The sequence below is a fragment of the Ovis canadensis genome, chromosome X (genome assembly GCF_042477335.2).
Source record: "Ovis canadensis isolate MfBH-ARS-UI-01 breed Bighorn chromosome X, ARS-UI_OviCan_v2, whole genome shotgun sequence".
NCBI lineage: Eukaryota > Metazoa > Chordata > Mammalia > Artiodactyla > Bovidae > Ovis > Ovis canadensis.
This window is the reverse complement of record NC_091727.1, coordinates 115,719,107-115,736,195: the sequence shown is the minus strand read 5'-3', so window position 1 is coordinate 115,736,195 and position 17,089 is coordinate 115,719,107. Positions and strand designations below refer to the sequence as shown.

Sequence of the window (17,089 nt, the reverse complement as noted above, 5' to 3'; positions counted from 1 at the left end):
GAAAAATGGAGAGCAGGAGCTAAGGGCATGGGAAAGAACTGGGCCTACTGGGTAACCTATACTTTGTAGTTTTAAATTTTGGAAATAAAAGGAGAGCAGCCTAGTCTCGACATCCGGGGAACCTAGGAAGTAATAATGAGTCAATGTCTCCTTTTGGAACTTCTCTATCCCTCCCCTTGCATTGGCTCTCAAGAACTACATACCTGGCCTGTATTCCACCCCCTCTGGGTGCTTCTGCCCACTGATGACACCATATGAGAGAATGAATTAGTCCTGAAGAAGTGACTCAAAGGATGAGCATTTCAAGTGGCATAGAAAGGGTGCCTATCTAGTAGGGTGAGCTGCCTCTTCTGCTCATCACAGTCAGAAATGTCTTCACGGAAGAAAGCAAGACATGAAGGCATGTGATAATCTATACAAATTTTATTTTAGTATCAATTTGTATGGAAACGAGCAGGTGTCAGTGTTACGCAGGCACGGAAAAAAGGGAAAGAAAAAACCCTCCAGTGATAATTGCTCTTGTATTTATACCATTTGGTTTCAACAGGGACAGGAAGTTTTACTGTTAGCTTCCTGTGGGAACTCCAGTTTCTGCACCTTTCCCTGCTGCCTCTCAGCATCACGATAGAGCAGGGATTTCTGAGCCTTCAATCGGCAAGCCAGGCACATGAAAATTGACTCCACATTCTGGCTCTCTTTGGGGTCCTTGGCTGACGTCTCAAATAAGAGCATGTTGTGGGCATCAGCAAATTTCAGGGCTAAGTTGGAGGGCACCTGGATCTGTTCCCTCAAGTCACACTTGTTGCCCACAAGCACTTTCGGGACTAGTGGGGGCACAGCATGCCCATTGCATTCTTGGATCCACATTTTGAGGTTGGTGAAGGAGGTCATCTTCGTGACGTCGTAGACAAAGACCACAGCATGCACGTTGCGGTAGTAGTGCTCCACCATGCTCTTGCGGAAGCGTTCCTGACCCGCTGTGTCCCACACCTGAACCTGGAAGATACAAAAGACCGATATTTGGAGTCAGAAAAGGAAACATGAAATAGAGATAGGAGAAAACATGGTTCTGTGGCATTATAAAAATGAGGTGACAAGCCCTGACACAGGAAGTGGTTCTTTGACAAATTGGCAGAATGGTCTTTTTCAAAGTAGAGAAGTTTCTTCCAGCATGTATTAAGTCTTTCTTAAGATTTTGAGTTGAAAATCTTAAGTTTTTTAGTTGAAAATCTGGAGTGTAAATTGGTCAGCTTTCCTGGGGGGCAATTTGGCAATATTATCAAAAGCTTAAAGGTGCAAAATTTTTAGAGCCTAGAATCCCATCCAGAAATCTATACAAAAGAAATAGCAGATAATGTAAATAAGTAGTTGAGATATAATATACAGCATGATGCCCATATTTACCATTGCTGTATGATATATATGAAAGTTGTTAAGAGAATAAACCTGAAAATTCTCATCACAAGGAAAAACTTTCTCTTTTCTTGCTTTTTCTTTTTATTGTATTTGTATAAGATGATGGGTGTTCACTAAAGTTACTGCGATAATCATTTCACAACATATGTAACTAAAACTATTATGCCTTAACCTTATGCAGTGATGTACATCAATTACATCTCTATAAAACTAGAGGGGGAAGCAAAAAGAGAAAGATGTGGTCAAAATTCTGTACAAAGATCTTAATCAATTTTTACAAAACAGGAAATAACCTAAATGTTCACCAGGAGATAAACAGCTAAAAGGCATGTGTGCATCTATACAGGTGGGCTCTTCACCAGCTGAGCCACAAGGGAAACCCGTCTACACAATGGGCTATTATGCAGCCATTAAAATACTCTTTGCAAAGAATAAATTGTGTGTGGGAATTCCCTGGCAGTCCAGTGGTGAGGACTGTGCTCTTTCACTGCCAAGCCCCCAGGTTTGATTCCTGGTCAGGGAACTAAGATCTCACAAGCTGGACAGCATAGCCAAAAAAAAAAAAAAAAAAAAGAATTAAATGGTGCAAAAATGCTCACAAAACACGAGCTTAAAAAGGAGGATACAAAGTATTTTGTACACTATGGTCCCAATATTAAAAAAAAAAATTAAACATAGACACATGCATAGGAAAAATCAGAAGTGTACAAAACTATAATATTAATGGTTATTTATGAACAGTGGGATTTTAGGTGGTATTTATTTCCTTTTTTGTATTTTCCAAATTTTCTACTGTAAGCATACATCACTTTGGGGTTTTAAATTTTTTTTGTATGACTGTTTAAAGAAAATAAAGTCAGTGTTAAAATCTCACTTTGTGGCTCAATTTATTTTAAATTCACTTCTTTCTTATGTAAAAGGTAAATTAGCTCATTGGAATTTTCTTCTGCATCTTAGCTTTTGGGATAAAGGACAATTAGCAACATACATATAGTTCCCAGGGGATGCTCCAGAGTCTACACACATTCAGCCCAATCTAGTTTCCTTTATATATCCAAAGTCTTGGACAAGGGAAATCATGCTGAGAACAATTGTCCCAAGGCCATGTACAATTCTAAGTTATGAAAGACAATGTGGTTATAGTCACTAATTGACTACTACGGTTCTTAAAATGAAGTATAGCCTTTATTTGGAATTAGCAGTCAGTAAGTATAATCTGAGGGCTTCCCTGGTGGTGCAGAGGTTAAAGTGTCTGCCTGCAATGTGGGAAACCTGGGTTCGATCCCTGGGTCGGGAAGATCCTCTGGAGAAGGAAATGGCAACCCACTCCAGTATTCTTGCCTGGAGAATCCCATGGACGGAGGAGCTTCGTGGGCTATAGTCCACGGGTTGCAAACAGACACGACTGAGCGACTTCACTTCACTTTAAGTATAATCTAGTAAATACAATTAAATCTTTTTGCTGGATAAACACCTTACAGGGCACTAGAGTCATCATTCTGAGCATCAATTTTCATCATCCAGGCTTTCCTTCATCTCCTTTATGGAGATGGGTGCCATGTTCCTTTGGCACGATCTTCAAGTCATGGCCTTCTTCTATTCAGATTTCCATGTATTTTGGTCAGATTCTCCTCTCCTCACTTCTGGACTACAGCAAAGGCTTTTGGATTCTAGATGCCTTCACCCCAGTGGCTCTTGCATACTGCTTTCAAATCAGCCTTCCTAAATCCCTGCTTGTATCAGCATGTCGTCCTCCTCTTCAGCCAATTCCAACAGCCCTCTATTGCATATGGCATCAAAATAGAAACATTTCTGTCTGCCGTAATTCAACCCCACCCAACCTAGTTTCCAGCTACTCAGCTACACCTGGTTCATTCTGTCCTTTGTACCTGTGGTCCTACTAGTCCACCCTCCCCTATATAAGTGGATGCCCCCAAACTGCTCTATCCAAATCCCACCCATTCTTCCAGGCTCAGCTCATATTCCACCTTCTTCCTAAAACCTTCTCCAATTTTTCAGTTCTCTTTCCTTAGGAATGTTTATTGTACTTTGAGTCTCTACCACACCATTTAGAATATATTTATTTGTTCTCTGGGCTTCCCAGATGGCTCAGTGGTAAAGAATGCAGGAGGCTTGATTGGGTTCAGTCCCTGGGTCGGAAAGATCCCCTGGAGAAGGAAAAGGCAACACATTCCAGTATTCTTGCCTGGAGGATTCCATGGACAGAGGAGCCTGGCAGGGTGCAATCTGTGGGATCACAGAGTCGGACATGACTGAAGTGACTGAGCACACACGCATGCTTGTTCTCTAGTCGGTTCATCAGTGTTCTTGGCATCCCTCCAGATGGACTGTAAGCAGTCTTTTTCTGCGTCAGGTCCCTCATCATCAAGCTTGTCATTAATATTGTCGTCTTGATCAAAAAGCAGTATTGGTCTGAGTCACCAAAACTACAATCCATCTGACATCCTAGGTATCTGCCAAGGATTTCAGAGACAACATTAGACTTTGGTTACCCAGAAAAACGTAAGTCCTCAAAGGCTGATTTGCTTTGGCAAGCAGAGACAGAAGGGATTCTCATTTCTTCCACCTCTCTGGTGCTCTGAGCAGGAAGACAGAGGAGAGCAGGCAGGGAGAGGAATGGAGGTCAGTGGAAAGAGGGCAAGTATCGCCAGAGAATATCCTTACCACTTGGCTCCTAGGATGGCTCCTCCCATCCCTACCCTCTGGTAGTCATAACTCTTGCCTCTGAATAAGGCTGAATCCCTACCAGCTCTCAGGCGTGTGGCAGATGCTTTAACACCATGAGCTCAGGACTCTAAAAATACCTGCCACTAGCAGGAACACGGGTGGGAGTGTGTGAGGTGTTTGGGGCTGAGTAGGTTGGCTGTTTGGCTTTTCTAAGGTAGGGCTTCAGAATGATGCACGCCACCCAAGCCTGTGGAGACTTGAACCTTTGATTTGGGGGGCTTGGAATTTCAACTTCTCTCTGTGGTGAGAGGGGAGCCAGGAAGCAGACTGCTCACAGCAGAAAATCACAAGAACTGGTGCTGTGGCTTCAAAAGCCATCACAAAGGGAGAGTGCGACAGTCAGGCTCTCTGAAACAGGAATGACCTTGTTTTGTTTCAGGGTTTGGTGTCCCAGTCCTTCTCGGCACCCTCATAAACCCCCGGCCTCTGTTGGACAGTGAAAGCAGCTCCTCCCCCTTTGGCAGCTGGCATTCCCTCACTCAGTCCCCCTCTCCCACCGTGGGCACAGCATCCACACGGTAGCCAGCACTGGTGCCTGCCCCTAAGCCACACACATGCCCCCAGGACCCTTTTTTTTCTCTCCAAGGACCAGTGGGGTTTAGTGGAGTCAAACAAGGATGCAAATCCCAGCCCAATCACATCCTACTAGTTAGGTGTCCTCAGGCAAGTTACTTTATCTTCAGTGTCCTCCTCTGGAGACTAAGGATAAACACAGCAATCCTGTAGGGATGCTATGAGGATTAGCATCCTCATAAGTATAGGACACACTGCCCAATACAGCCCCCCTTCATCCCTGGCCTGAAACCGCCACCATCAAGTCTGGCCAGACAGCTCATTGAGCGGGCACCCTTGGAAATGCAGCAGCGGATATGGAATTGGGAGACACAGGTTCCAGTCCCTCCTTTCACTGAGTCAATGACTAGGCAAAGGAAATTACATGCGAGAAAGATCTTTGCACAATACAAAGTGTTCTGCAAATATTAGTTGTTGCCATTGTCTCAGGGGGCCCATAAGCCCTGTCCTAGTAGCATTGCTCCTTTAATCCATTGGTTCTCATCTTGGAAAGCAAGATGAGATAGCTTGGCGGCTGCTTCTTCTTCTCTCTCTCTCTCTTTTTTTTTTTTTTTAGCTTGGCTTCTTGATGATGAGCTAGAGCCAAGGCAGAGGCAACCAGTGAGGAGGGGGAAGAGAGATGAAGGCCAGCAACATGTCCTGGTGGCTGGGGTCGGGCCCAAGGTGACGGGGACACTGGAGGAGCATCAAGGGGCACAGGGGAACTGCCAAAGATACCTCTAGCCTTGTAAACCATTTTCCTGGGGCTACGGCTGCCTGAGCAAGTCCCTCACCCCCTGCACGTGCTCTTAGGTGACTCAGGTATTTCTTCTCCCTAGAGAAGATATCTGGTATCTTTCTACACATGAGGTATGAGGTATGAATATCCTTCTGTTGGAGGCCGGCGGGGGAGGGTAGAAACGGAGAAAGGGAAAAAGTATATATCTGTAATCTTTGGAGGATGCCCAAGAGGGTCACGGGGAAAGTTCAAGACAAGTCTTTCTTCAGTGAGCTGCTGCTGCTGCTAAGCTGGACCATCCCATCTGCCTGTAAGATACAACCAGCTTCACACGCCAGGCTGACACAGAGAATGGCAAAGGAGGACGGAGAGACAAAGAGAAACTCACAGCAAGAGAAGCAGCAGTGGAGACAGAGAAACAACCAAACTAATGGCTAATTAACCATTAAGCTAACTGGCAGAAGATGGAAGCTCAGAAGCCCTAAGGAAGACATGATGTCATTCTGACTGCAGGCAGCTTCTGAGGGAACACTTAGTTCAGCCTCCATCCATTCGGTAATGTAACACACATGAGGGTGTTTTTCCAAGTGAGTGCAGAGGAAGAGAAATCCACAGTCTTGAGCGACACCTGCCCCCAGCCACGGCTGACCGCAGGATGCCTGGTCCAGAGGCTAGGGCAGAGGGTGTGCCTGGCGTGTAGGAGGAACCCAACTGGACAGGAGAAGATGCTTCCATGAAAATCTACAAAGAGGGGCTCAAAAATTAGAACTGAGCCTCCCTTCTACTACCTCCCCACCCCCAAACACCCAGTCCTGTTCGGCATTTTCCAATGCTTTGAGACTGAGACAGGCGCGATATGATTTAGCTAAACCTGTAAGATGACAGACACTTAATGTTCTTTCAAGGAAGTTCCACCCTTCCCTTGGGGGTTGGGGGAGGCCTCCATCCTTCCTAGGCTGATGTCAAGAAGGCCTGTCAGTTTTCCCCTATGATGTCTCACCGTATCCCTGTCCCAGGTAACTTTGTGGGTTGGATGGACCACAGGGCTGGCCCAGTGTGGGGATTTACAGACTCTTCTAAGCCAGGCAGCACAGTGTGTGGAAAGAGCACCAACAAGGGAATTAGGAGACCTGAGTTGTAGGCCGGGCCCTGGGTGATCTTGGGCAAGTCACTTTCCCTCTCTCAGTCTGAGTTTCCTCTCTGTAAAACAAGGAAGTTGGGCTAGAGATGCTCTAAGGTCTCTTCCATCTCTGAATATTCTCTGATTCTTACACTCAAGGTAAGACAGTCCAGGGACAGAAAGGAAAACCTAGGTACTCAGCACAACGTCTGCAGTGCAGCTGAAGGGGGCATTCTTGAAGGCTCATGAGTCCAGGGGCTGAAACCCTGGGCCCCTGGGATCACATAAGGCTGGCTGCCTGGCATGCCACCTCCCCCTGTGCACAATCCCTCCCAGCCAGATATTGCCCGACTGGAGGAGAGAGCAGTGACAAAACGCGTGGGCTCTGAATTGAGGCTGAATGCTGGCCCTATCTCAGGGAAGGCAGGACAGTGAGATGGCGCAGTGCTGGGGCTCCAGGGTTGAAGACCAAAGCTCAGATCCACGTGCCTTGGGGCAAATTATTTCATCTCTCTAACTTTGGTCTCCTTATCTATAAAACAAGAACAGTAATAATAGTCCTAATTTCATGGGGCTGCTGAGAAGATCAAATAAGATAGTGCATGGAAAGTGCCTAGCCTGGGCTCTTTGTTTCTTCAATAAATAGAAGTTGCTGTTGTTGTTATTATGATTATTGCTGACTCGCTGAAGGCTTTTTTTTGATGTTCTTGTGAATCAGGAAATACTGGATTATAAATGTCGTGAGGGGGTGGCAGACACATAGATTGCCGACACCAAATGGGGCTTCAAGGCCCTACAGATGGCACTGGCATTTTGTTTGGTGTTGTAGTTTGTTTGTTTTTTGGCCATGCCTTATACCATGCAGGATCTTAGTTCCCCCACCAGGGACTGAGCTTGGGCCCCCTGCATTGCGAGCAGAGTCTTAACCACTGGACCACCAGGGAAGTCCCAGCACTGCCATTTTAGAGCCTGACAGCCTTCTCCTGCTGAACCTGTGGTCTAGGGCTGCCTCAGTTTGGGGACTTTTCTCTCTCTCCCCAAAAGAGAAGCCTTTGACAGTCACCTCCTAGCATGGGTTTTGGTACTCGTTCCTTGAGACATTTCAGGCCAGCCAGAGTATGGGGCAAAACTGCCTCCCCTGGAGTGCCTGTGCTAGCTGCTGTGCTCTGCCATCTCCTCAAAGACACGCCGGTCTCACCTGCCAGCTTGGGCTCTGGGCTTGCAGCAGCCTTGCTGGAGGCAGGGCCCCCATCCCGCTGCTCCCACACCCTACCCTGAGCCCCTTCAGAATCTGTACTCAGAGGGCTCGCCCATGAGCAGTGTCACAAGATTTCGTCCTCTTGAAAATATCATCTTCCCAAAAAAGCCTGTATTAAGCACTTATGTGCACGTGGTGCTGTACTGGGCTCCATCTCTTGTGAGTCACACTGTCACAGGCTCTGCCCTCTGGGAAAAGGTCCAGAATCTTTGGTGGACACTGTAAAATCCAGTTTGACTAAGTACTGGATGTTAGAAGGGAAGGAATCTTTGCAAAATTTTCCCCAAGGCCATTGGGCAGTGACCCTCTTCCACTCGTTTTCACCTTCCACTTTCTGGCTTCCTCCTCTCCTCTCCCCCTCTTCTCCTTTCCTAGACTCCCAAACATTTCCTTTTTCTTTCATCGAAATTTCAAGTGGACTTCTTTCCCCCTCTCTTAAATGTAAACGACTCTTTGGCTCAATGTGACATGATGTTAAACAAGCGATAGCATTAAATTCGAAAGGTTTTGAGGGTTTAAGAACACATTCATAAGTATATTTCTGTTTTGGATTTTAAAAGGCATGTTTTAGAAATTCCAGTCTTACAACCTTACATTAAAGAAGTCCTAGCCAAACAGACATTGAAATAAGAGCCCTAGGAAAGGATGGAGACAGATACCTACTTTGACATTTAAAAGGAAATGTAGCAATGCCACCCCCCGCCCCCACCACCGCCTGGCAAAATGAGAGGGGCAAAAAAGATCACTATTTCCAAACAGTACCCTATGTTCCTGATCCTGGGGTCAGTTGTTCTCAAGAGCACTCCCGTATCGGTACTGAGCTCCCCATCTTCCTGACATCAAGTGCCTTGGACCAGTCTCTGAAGCCATTTTAAAACCTGTTCATTTTAATAACGAAGGAGTCAGGAATCTTGTACAGTTTAGAGCATTTCATCACCCTCCCCAGTTACTCAGCCCTTCTCTCTACATCACTCAGAAGAGAGGTCCTGTGGTCATTTGGGCTGTTTGCCCAATGGAAAGGGAGGGTTAACTTCACCTGACAGTGTCTGACCACAGGCTTGAGAAAAGGCCAGCTGTGGCTCTAGAGGAGTTGGTCTTTAGTGCCCAGTGCCTTTTGAGGTGTCTTTGCTGCCCATAACCCTGCCCCCTCTGCTCCCCCAGCACATGAAGCTGCCCTTGCCAGGTCCTTCCTCCCCCCATCTTCTGCACATTGAAATATTCCTGTCCTCTTGAGTTTCTGCCTTTTCTGATCTGAAAGTGAGCACAAATGGTCAGACAAGAATATCTGTACTTACTGACAAACTAATGAGATGGGGGCACCAAGACACTTTCCTTAGGCCTCAAACAAGTTGCTCTGCATCTTTACAAAGGCCCGCTGAAGACAATACCAACAGAATGAGTAACAGGCATTAGGTACACCAGACAAATAAAGAAGCTATCATTTGAGGGGTGCTCTTCCAAAAGAACTAGTTTTATCTGTTATGAAGTGCCGGCAGGTAACCCTATGTCAATTTCTTTAAAGGGGCTAATGGCTTTGTGCCAGAACCACTGCACACCACTCCTATTCCAAACCAGCCCTAATCTCAACTATACATTTTAATTTAAAATACAGCACTTTTCATTCTCTATGGACTTCCATCCTCCCCCCACCACCCCGCCTGCCCACTGCCAAGGCCTGAGGGCTTAGCCAAAGCAGGTTTGTGCAACCTATTGGCACTCACGAGGTAGAAGAGACCTCAAGATATGTGAAGTGCTTTGGGATCCATTCCACAGACCAGGACGGAGATCCCTCATACCTCCCTCTGCCCACAGGTGCCGCTGCTCCCGGCTCAGGGTCGAGGATGGGTTTGAACCGGCTTTTCCTGGCAGGAGCTGTCAGGCAAGGGCAAAGGGCATGAATGCAACCACTCCCTCCAGCCCTCAAAAAAAAAAAGTGGGGGGGTTGAGGTGGGAATTGGGCCACTGAGAGAGGCGAAAGGGGATGAGGACTTGCGGAGGGTCTTGGGCTCAGCAAGCGGCGACACAGCCACACGCTGGACATTTACAACCACATGAGAGATACCTCTGGCAAGACCCCCTCCCAGATCCCTCCCTTTCTGGACCTGACCGTCTGAATCACCTTGATCTTCTCGCCCTCGATTTCCACCGTCTTCTCCCTGAAGTCAACGCCGATGGTGGCTTCAGTCTTGTCCGGGAAGGTACCCCCGCAGAAGCGGAAGGTCAGGCAGGTTTTGCCCACGTTGGAGTCCCCGATCACGATGATTTTGAAGATGCGAATCTGCACGTACTGGTCCAGCGACGAGTCCAGCTCCAGGGAGGCCAGGCCAGCGGCCGAGGCGGGCTGCAGATTCCCATGGCCCAGGATGGGCTGCGCCATCTCCCCCGGACCAGACCGGGGCCCCAACCCCCCTCGAGGGCTCCACACAAAGAAAACGGCCACGTTAGTGCGCTCGAGGCGAGCGAGCTTTGTGCGTGTGTATGTGTGTGCGTACGTGTCTGTGAGTGTGTACCCGCGCGTGTATGCGTGCGCCGGCAACGTGTGTGCGCGCGCGCGCGCGTGAAGGGGGTGCTTCTCACCCCAGCCCCCCTCCTCCAGCGCACCCTCCTAGCAGCTCAGAGGCAGCGACACAAAAGCCAGGGAGGGGAGGAGAGATGGAGGAGAGCCGGCAAGCCTTCTCCTTGGGCCTGTGCCCTCGGGCTTGGGATCCTACGGCGCTCCCCAGGCCGCCTCTGCCGCCACCGCGCCTTTGCATAAACCCTCCCCTGCCGGGACCCCAGGGACACACCGGAGGGAAGAAGCCTAAGGAGGATAGGGTGGGTGGGGAGATCCGCACACGCCAGCTCGGGATGGTCTTCCTTTTTCCTTGCACCCATTTATTTTATAGCTTTCGGGCTCCCCACTCCCACTTTCTCAGAGCGCTCGGGGTCAGCGGGCTGGGAGCACAACTGGGGAGGACAAAGAAAGCTGCACCTTCGGGCGTCTCTAGAGCGCTTTGGCTCTGGAGCGACACTACTCGGCGGGAGTGGGATGTGGGGCGGAGACACCTCTTTCACCTCTTCTGCGGCGGGCAGCTGCGCCCCGCCTCCGCGGCCCCCTCCCAAGCCTTAAGATAAAGGGATGCTCTGTCTTATTGAGAAAGCAGGTGCGCTCGCGCGCCCCAGGGAGCCGGGGAGGGCGCTGCCAAGACACACCATGGGTTGTGGGGCCCGCGCAGCTGAGAGGAGGAAGGCAGGGGCACGGGTGTGCGTGTGTAGGGCGAGTTACTGTTTCTGTCACAGACTTGCCAGATGTAGGGGGGCGCGTGCCAGGCGCCAACCGCCCCTCATCACACCACGAGCACCCATCCTCTGAATGTTCAGGAGAGTGGCTCCCATTGGCTGCTGCAGTCGGTTGTGTTTGGCTGGCCAATGGGGAAGGCCCGCCGCGGCAGAGGGCCGGTGTGTGGGCTAAGAGAAGGGGAAGCTAGTGCTGGCAGCTTCAGCAAAAGGGGACTTTGTTTCCGGGGCTAACCGTGACAGGTCCAGGTGGAGGGATCCTGAGACATGGCGTAAACCTCACAGTGTCTTGCACTTCTGGGCTCTCCATACAATCACAAATCCTTGCAGAATGGTGGAGTTTCAAAAGGAAGTGGAAACCCCTAGGAGCGTTCACCCCTCTGCAACTGAATGTAGAACAAAGTGGTTGGGTCTAATTTGCCAGAAGCCTAGATTATGCTTGGAAGATGATAAATGAACAGAACTTTTCTTACGGTATTAGGGGACAGCTTCCCAAGGCTTAATAAGCACTACACATCTCGGTCAAGACCAACTCCTTCTGCCAAAAGTGATTTGCAGGTTCAGAATTTGTTTGAAATCAACTCTACTGAGGTACAACTTACATACAATAAAATGTGCCCATTTACATTTCCTTTTAAGACTTTATCCCTCCCCCTAAAGATTTCATATGCTGAGGTATTAATGACACATACCAACAGCACCGACTTTCGAGTTATTTGCTAATGCCATCAAGGTCAGGGATTCCAGCAGCACATGTGAGTTATCATCTTATTTGGGTGTGAGGTTGAGCTGCAGAAGAGACAACAGGACTAAATCCATTCCCGTCATAAGGAAAACAATTCAGAGCATCAGTGACAGATCTGTAAGCAAATTGGAATGTGACTGCTCAGCCATTTCCACGTTACTCAAAATGGCTGGGAAAATGGAGTCTTCTAGTTAGTAAACTTTTTAAGCTGAGTTAGCAGATATATTTATAGCTAACTCTTTTAGCACATATGTAGGTCACCCATTTCTAAAACCCTAGATTATACTATTCAATGTTAAAACCATTTCGAGAAAGACTTATTCTTCATTGACTAATCCAAGGTCATCATTATGAATACCTATTATCATTGTATAGTGTGAATAGCAATCCTCATTATATTTTGTTTTTGATTGGTTGATGTCTAAATAGCTTGCCAGATAATTCTCCTCTGTATTTGAAGCTAATGCTCCTGGTGATCATTATCTATAGAAGAGTAGCTATTTTAAAAAAGAGAGAGAGATAACTATTAACTAGGCTTCCCAGGTGGTACAGTGGTAAAAGAATCCACCTGCCAATGCAGGAGACCTGGCATCCATCCCTGGGTCAGGCAGATCCCCTGGAGAAAGAAATGGCAACCCATTCCAGCATTCTTGCCTGGAAAATCCCATGGACAGAAAAGCCTAATGGAGTGCAGTCCATGGGGTCGCAAAGAGTCAGACACAACTGAGGATGCACGCGCGCGTGCACACACACACAAATATATCCAGGAGGTAAGAGTGAAAGTAAGTTTTGCTAATTATAGCCATAATTAATGCTATCTTTCTGAGAGATATGAAAAGTATTACATCCACATAAGATTATTTAGACTCATGCTTCCAGCAAAAACTTGTCACTGAGTCTGAGAGCTCTCATTATATTTGTAAGGTAGAAACATTGATTTCTGGGAATGTGGTATATCAAAATGGGCCCATGCCCTGATAAAAAGTCTGTGGAGTGAGATTTTGAGGAACTTTCACTCGTATTTTTGGAGTTACTCATATGTGTACATTGTTTTTGCCCCCCACCAAAATGATAAAATATCATTTTTTATTAAGAGACCAAGAAAAGTACCTCATTGCACTTATTGCAAAAGTATGAATAACTATGCTGTACAATGCCTTTTTAAAGATAATTTTATTTATTTTTGGCTGTGCTGGGCCTTCCTTGCTTCCTGGGCTTTTCTCTAGTTGTTGTGAGTGGGGGCTACACTCTAGTTGTGGTGCACAGGCTTCTTATGGCTGTGGCTTCTCTTGTGACAGAGCACGGCTCTAGGGCACGTGGGCTTCAGCAGTGCAGCAAATGGGCTCAGTGGTTGTGGCTCGTGGGCTCTAGAGCACAGGCTCATCAGTTGTGGCACACGGCTTAGTTGCTCCCAGCATGTGGGCTCTTCCTGGATCAGGGATCAAACCCCTGTCTGCTGCATTGGCAGGCAGACTCTACCACTGAGCCACCAGGGAAGCCCTGCACAATGTCTTTTTGGTGTTAATGTTGCATCATTAAATGACTGTCTTTCAAATACACTCAATTGTTTTCATAGGTACCTGATTGTCAAGATTTTGAGTGTTTTCCAAAGTTTCTTTCACCACCAGATAGGATTAACTTTGTATTTTTTTTTTCAAGTTCTAACACATTTCTTTTATTGTCTTCTTAGTTATTCATAAAAAAGGAAGTATCAGCCAAAATTCACTGCTGCTAAGTTGCTTCAGTCGTGTCCAACTCTGTGCAACCCCATAGACAGCAGCCCACCAGGCTCCTCCATCCCTGGAATTCTCCAGGCAAGAACACTAGAGTGGGTTGCCATTTCCTTCTCCAATGCATGAAAGTGGAAAGTGAAAGTGAAGTTGCTCAGTCATGTCCTGCTCTTCGCGACCCCATGGACTGCAGCCTATAAGGTTCCTCCATCCATGGGATTTTCCAGGCAAGAGTACTGGAGTGGGGTGCCATCACCTTCTCCAAGGATTAACTTTGTATTTAATCAATCCTTGTTCATTACTGACTTTTAGAAATAGTAATAAATGTCAATGTCTGCAAGGCCTTTAAATATGAAATAGAAATTTTTTACCTTATTGTGGAATTGATATTTTCAATATTTATCCCCCTCAAACAGCCCTACTTTAAAAGAAAACTATTACCTGCACTTCTGGACATTAATCTATTCTTAATGAGTATGGGGACCCTGAATCATTTTCTCCCAATAAATATTGTTTCCTGGGTTAAATTTCCTAAAATGACATTGTAATTTCATTCTCGATCCCTAATTCCACTAAAAATAATAACTTCATCACCTACAATATTAGGGCCAAACTTTTTTGCCTGTTTGAATCTGGCCCCACCACATTCACCTATCCTTATTTACTTCCTAGTATGTACTCAAGCCATTGTCCCATGAAAATGTGGTGGGTTTTGTTTTATTCTTCCAAGCATTTTAAACAACATGGTGCTTCCTCTAAGATACTTTACAAATATTAGCTCATTTAATCTTCACAACAACCCTATGGGATTGGTAGATGAGGAAAGTGAGGCATAAGTGACTTGCCCCAAGTGGCAGAGCCAGGATTCAGCCTGGAGCAGACTGGATCCAAATTCAATGATGCTTAACCACTGAAAATATTACTTTTGGTCCAAAGTATTCACCATCTGAAACATCATTTCTTCTCCTCCACTGTCTATGTTAATTTTACTATTCATTCTTCAAGACAGAGCTCAAGTAACACTTTTTACATGAAGTCCTTCCTTAGCTATTCCATCCCGTACTATTTTCTCTTGCTCTGGCACTACATCAGATGTTATTATTTAAATGACCAATATCTCTCATCTCTCAACTAGACAGTGACCACTTCCTATACTTTTCATATCCCCCAGAGCTCCTTTCATGGCACAGTCCAAGTGGCAAGTGCTCAATAAATACTTGTTAAATGAACATGTAACTCAAGGGAGTAGGTAGGGAGGCTCAAGAGGTCAGGAAGATATATATATAGAGAGAGAGCTGATTTAAGTTGTACAGCAGAAACTAACAACACTGTAAAGCAATATTTGCAGCACATTATATTCCAGTGTTATATTTATATAATAAATTTAATTTATTGTATTTATTTATAATATTTCATTATTAAATTCATTATATTTATTTATATCATAGAGCAATTATATTTCCAATTATATGCCAATTAAAAATATGTAACTCAAAACTCTGAAAAAGGCGTATGTTTTGCATACTGCTAAAAATATTTTTTACATTTGTATTTTTACATTTGGTGGAGTCAAAAACACCTATTTACACTCAGTCCCTCATCCTACTCCTCCCATAATTCTTAAAATCCTGCTTAGGATTTCTCTCACAGAAAGTTTGTGAAACACGAACTCTTTGCCAGCATCCTGCTCTCAAGCACGGAAGCCATAAGAGCAGGAGACTATCCGCAGCACCTGGGACAGCGTCTAAGACACAGAACTGCACGACGACAGATTTGGGAAAGAGAGCCCGTAATGATTCCTCCTCCAGGAAACAGGGGCTGGGTGGGAAAGCGCCAGCAACTTGTAAAAGAAGGAAGTCCCCTCCGAATCTGCATAACCAGGTGCCCCGGCCGGACCTCCGGAAAAACTGGAAGTGGACTACCGTCAGAGAATCCGGAAGGCGTAGGACCTAGTAATCAGTGGCTTAAACATAAGAACAAACTGTGCTGGGGCCACGCTTTGTGAGGTGCCGTTACAGGTTCCCGCCCTCGACGCAGCGGCAGCACCGGCCACCACCTCCCAGCAAAGCGGCTTCACCGGTCCCTCCTCAGACAGCTTTCTGAGCTCGCTTAGCGGAACACGGTGGCCCCAGCCCTTGGAAACTTGCAAGCAACTCCGCCTGGGGGCTTGCCGAGTGTTCGGACAGCTAGACGCCTGCGCCCAGCTTCTCCCCGTGCGGGCCAATTGCAATGCTGCGCCGAGCGCCACGCCTGCGCAGTAAGCCTCCAGTCGCGCGTCCCCTTCTCCAGCTCTGGCAGGCCGGCTTAGCTGTCCAATGCACACCCGGGGCTGGGAGGAGGAGCCTGCGTAGAGTGCGTGTGAAGGGAGCTGGGGGAGCGGGTCAGGGCCCAGGGTGTTTGACCCGTTGGTACGTGCGTAAGAAGAAAGGAGAGGAGGAGGAGGTCCAGGGTAGCGGTTGCCGAAATGTTCCGGTGTGGAGGCCTGGCAGCGGGTGCTTTGAAGCAGAAGCTGGCGCCCTTGGTGCGGACAGTGTGCGTCCGAGGCCCGAGGCAGAGGAACCGTCTCCCAGGTGACTGACCCATCCCGGGCAACCCCCACCTTGAAGAAGGGCCTGGGTTCCACAGGCTCCCTATGCCGCTCAGGGCTCCCCCCACCCTACCCTCATCCCTGGGGGAAAAAACTAAACACACTCACGATCGATCCTGTGAATTCCGAATTGGCGGGATCCAAACTGTGAGTTTCGCAAGCCGTGCCGACCTGACCTTCAAAGGATCTGAGCCCGGTAGTCGGCTTGAGGCCTCTTCCTGTGAGGGTTTGCTGTTCAGGGATAACAGAAGAGCTGGCTGTCTTGTATTGTCCAGTGCCACCTCCTGGCCACCCCCAGTTCGCCTTCTTGGAGCAGTGAGGTCAAGTAGACTTTGTCATTTATTGATTGTGAGACTTGAAGCAGGACACAAGCCCTACGTCTCAATTCTTTCTGTAAATGAGCATGTAACCTGCTTACCTTCCAAACCCCAGATGAGATTCACAGATTTGAGTCCCTTGGGAAACAGAAATAGTGCAATGCAAGTAAGAAGTCTGTCCGCTGTGCGCCAGCCACCAGAAAGAGTTGGCCCAGAATTAATTTGAGTTGAGTTGGCCTGGTCAGTGTAATTCTTGATGGTCCCTAATGTTTCAAAGAAACAGTTTGCAGAACACATTGTATTTGCCCCCTGCCCATGAACTTGTTTTAGCAAATTTTAGAGCTGGAAGGGATTTCATGGTAAAATTCAACCCGCTCATTTTATAGATAATAAACCGAGGCACAGAGAGGTGAAATTACTTGCTCAAGGTCATATTCCTAATTAATAGGTAGAGCAGAGGATAGTTTGCCTGTCTCTAGGTCCCTAATCTTCTTGCCCAAACTCCACACTGTTTGCTAAAGTTTGATCTCAAAAGGTTAAGGATAAATACGGTTTCCCTTTAAGCCCATTGGGCATCAGATATCCTTGAATTTATCTAAAC

At 47.0% G+C, this 17,089-nt stretch overlaps 2 protein-coding genes across 3 annotated transcripts in view; one reads left to right on the top strand and one right to left on the bottom strand.

Annotated features, from left to right (window-relative positions):
- Nucleotides 1-408: 408 nt before the first annotated feature.
- On the bottom strand, nt 409-10,856 carry RAB33A (RAB33A, member RAS oncogene family). 2 transcript variants are annotated; one of them, XM_070290808.1, is made up of 3 exons: nt 9,953-10,339; nt 9,555-9,705; nt 409-996 (listed from the first exon to the last, which is right to left on the bottom strand). In XM_070290808.1, the coding sequence occupies exons 1-3, from the start codon at nt 10,208-10,210 to the stop codon at nt 794-796; spliced, it is 612 nt and encodes a 203-aa protein (XP_070146909.1). In that variant the 5' UTR covers nt 10,211-10,339; the 3' UTR covers nt 409-793. The 2 variants fall into 2 exon arrangements, with proteins under 2 accessions (XP_070146909.1, XP_070146908.1); XM_070290807.1 differs by lacking the exon at nt 9,555-9,705 and having other exon boundaries at nt 9,953-10,856.
- A 4,739-nt stretch (nt 10,857-15,595) lies between these two features.
- The window catches only part of AIFM1 (apoptosis inducing factor mitochondria associated 1), a 28,753-nt gene continuing 27,259 nt past the window's right edge, over nt 15,596-17,089 (top strand). Inside the window, exon 1 of the mRNA XM_070290806.1 lies at nt 15,596-16,154. Coding sequence (XP_070146907.1) covers nt 16,049-16,154 — 106 coding nt within the window. The 5' untranslated portion in view covers nt 15,596-16,048. The remainder of the gene's footprint in view (nt 16,155-17,089) is intronic.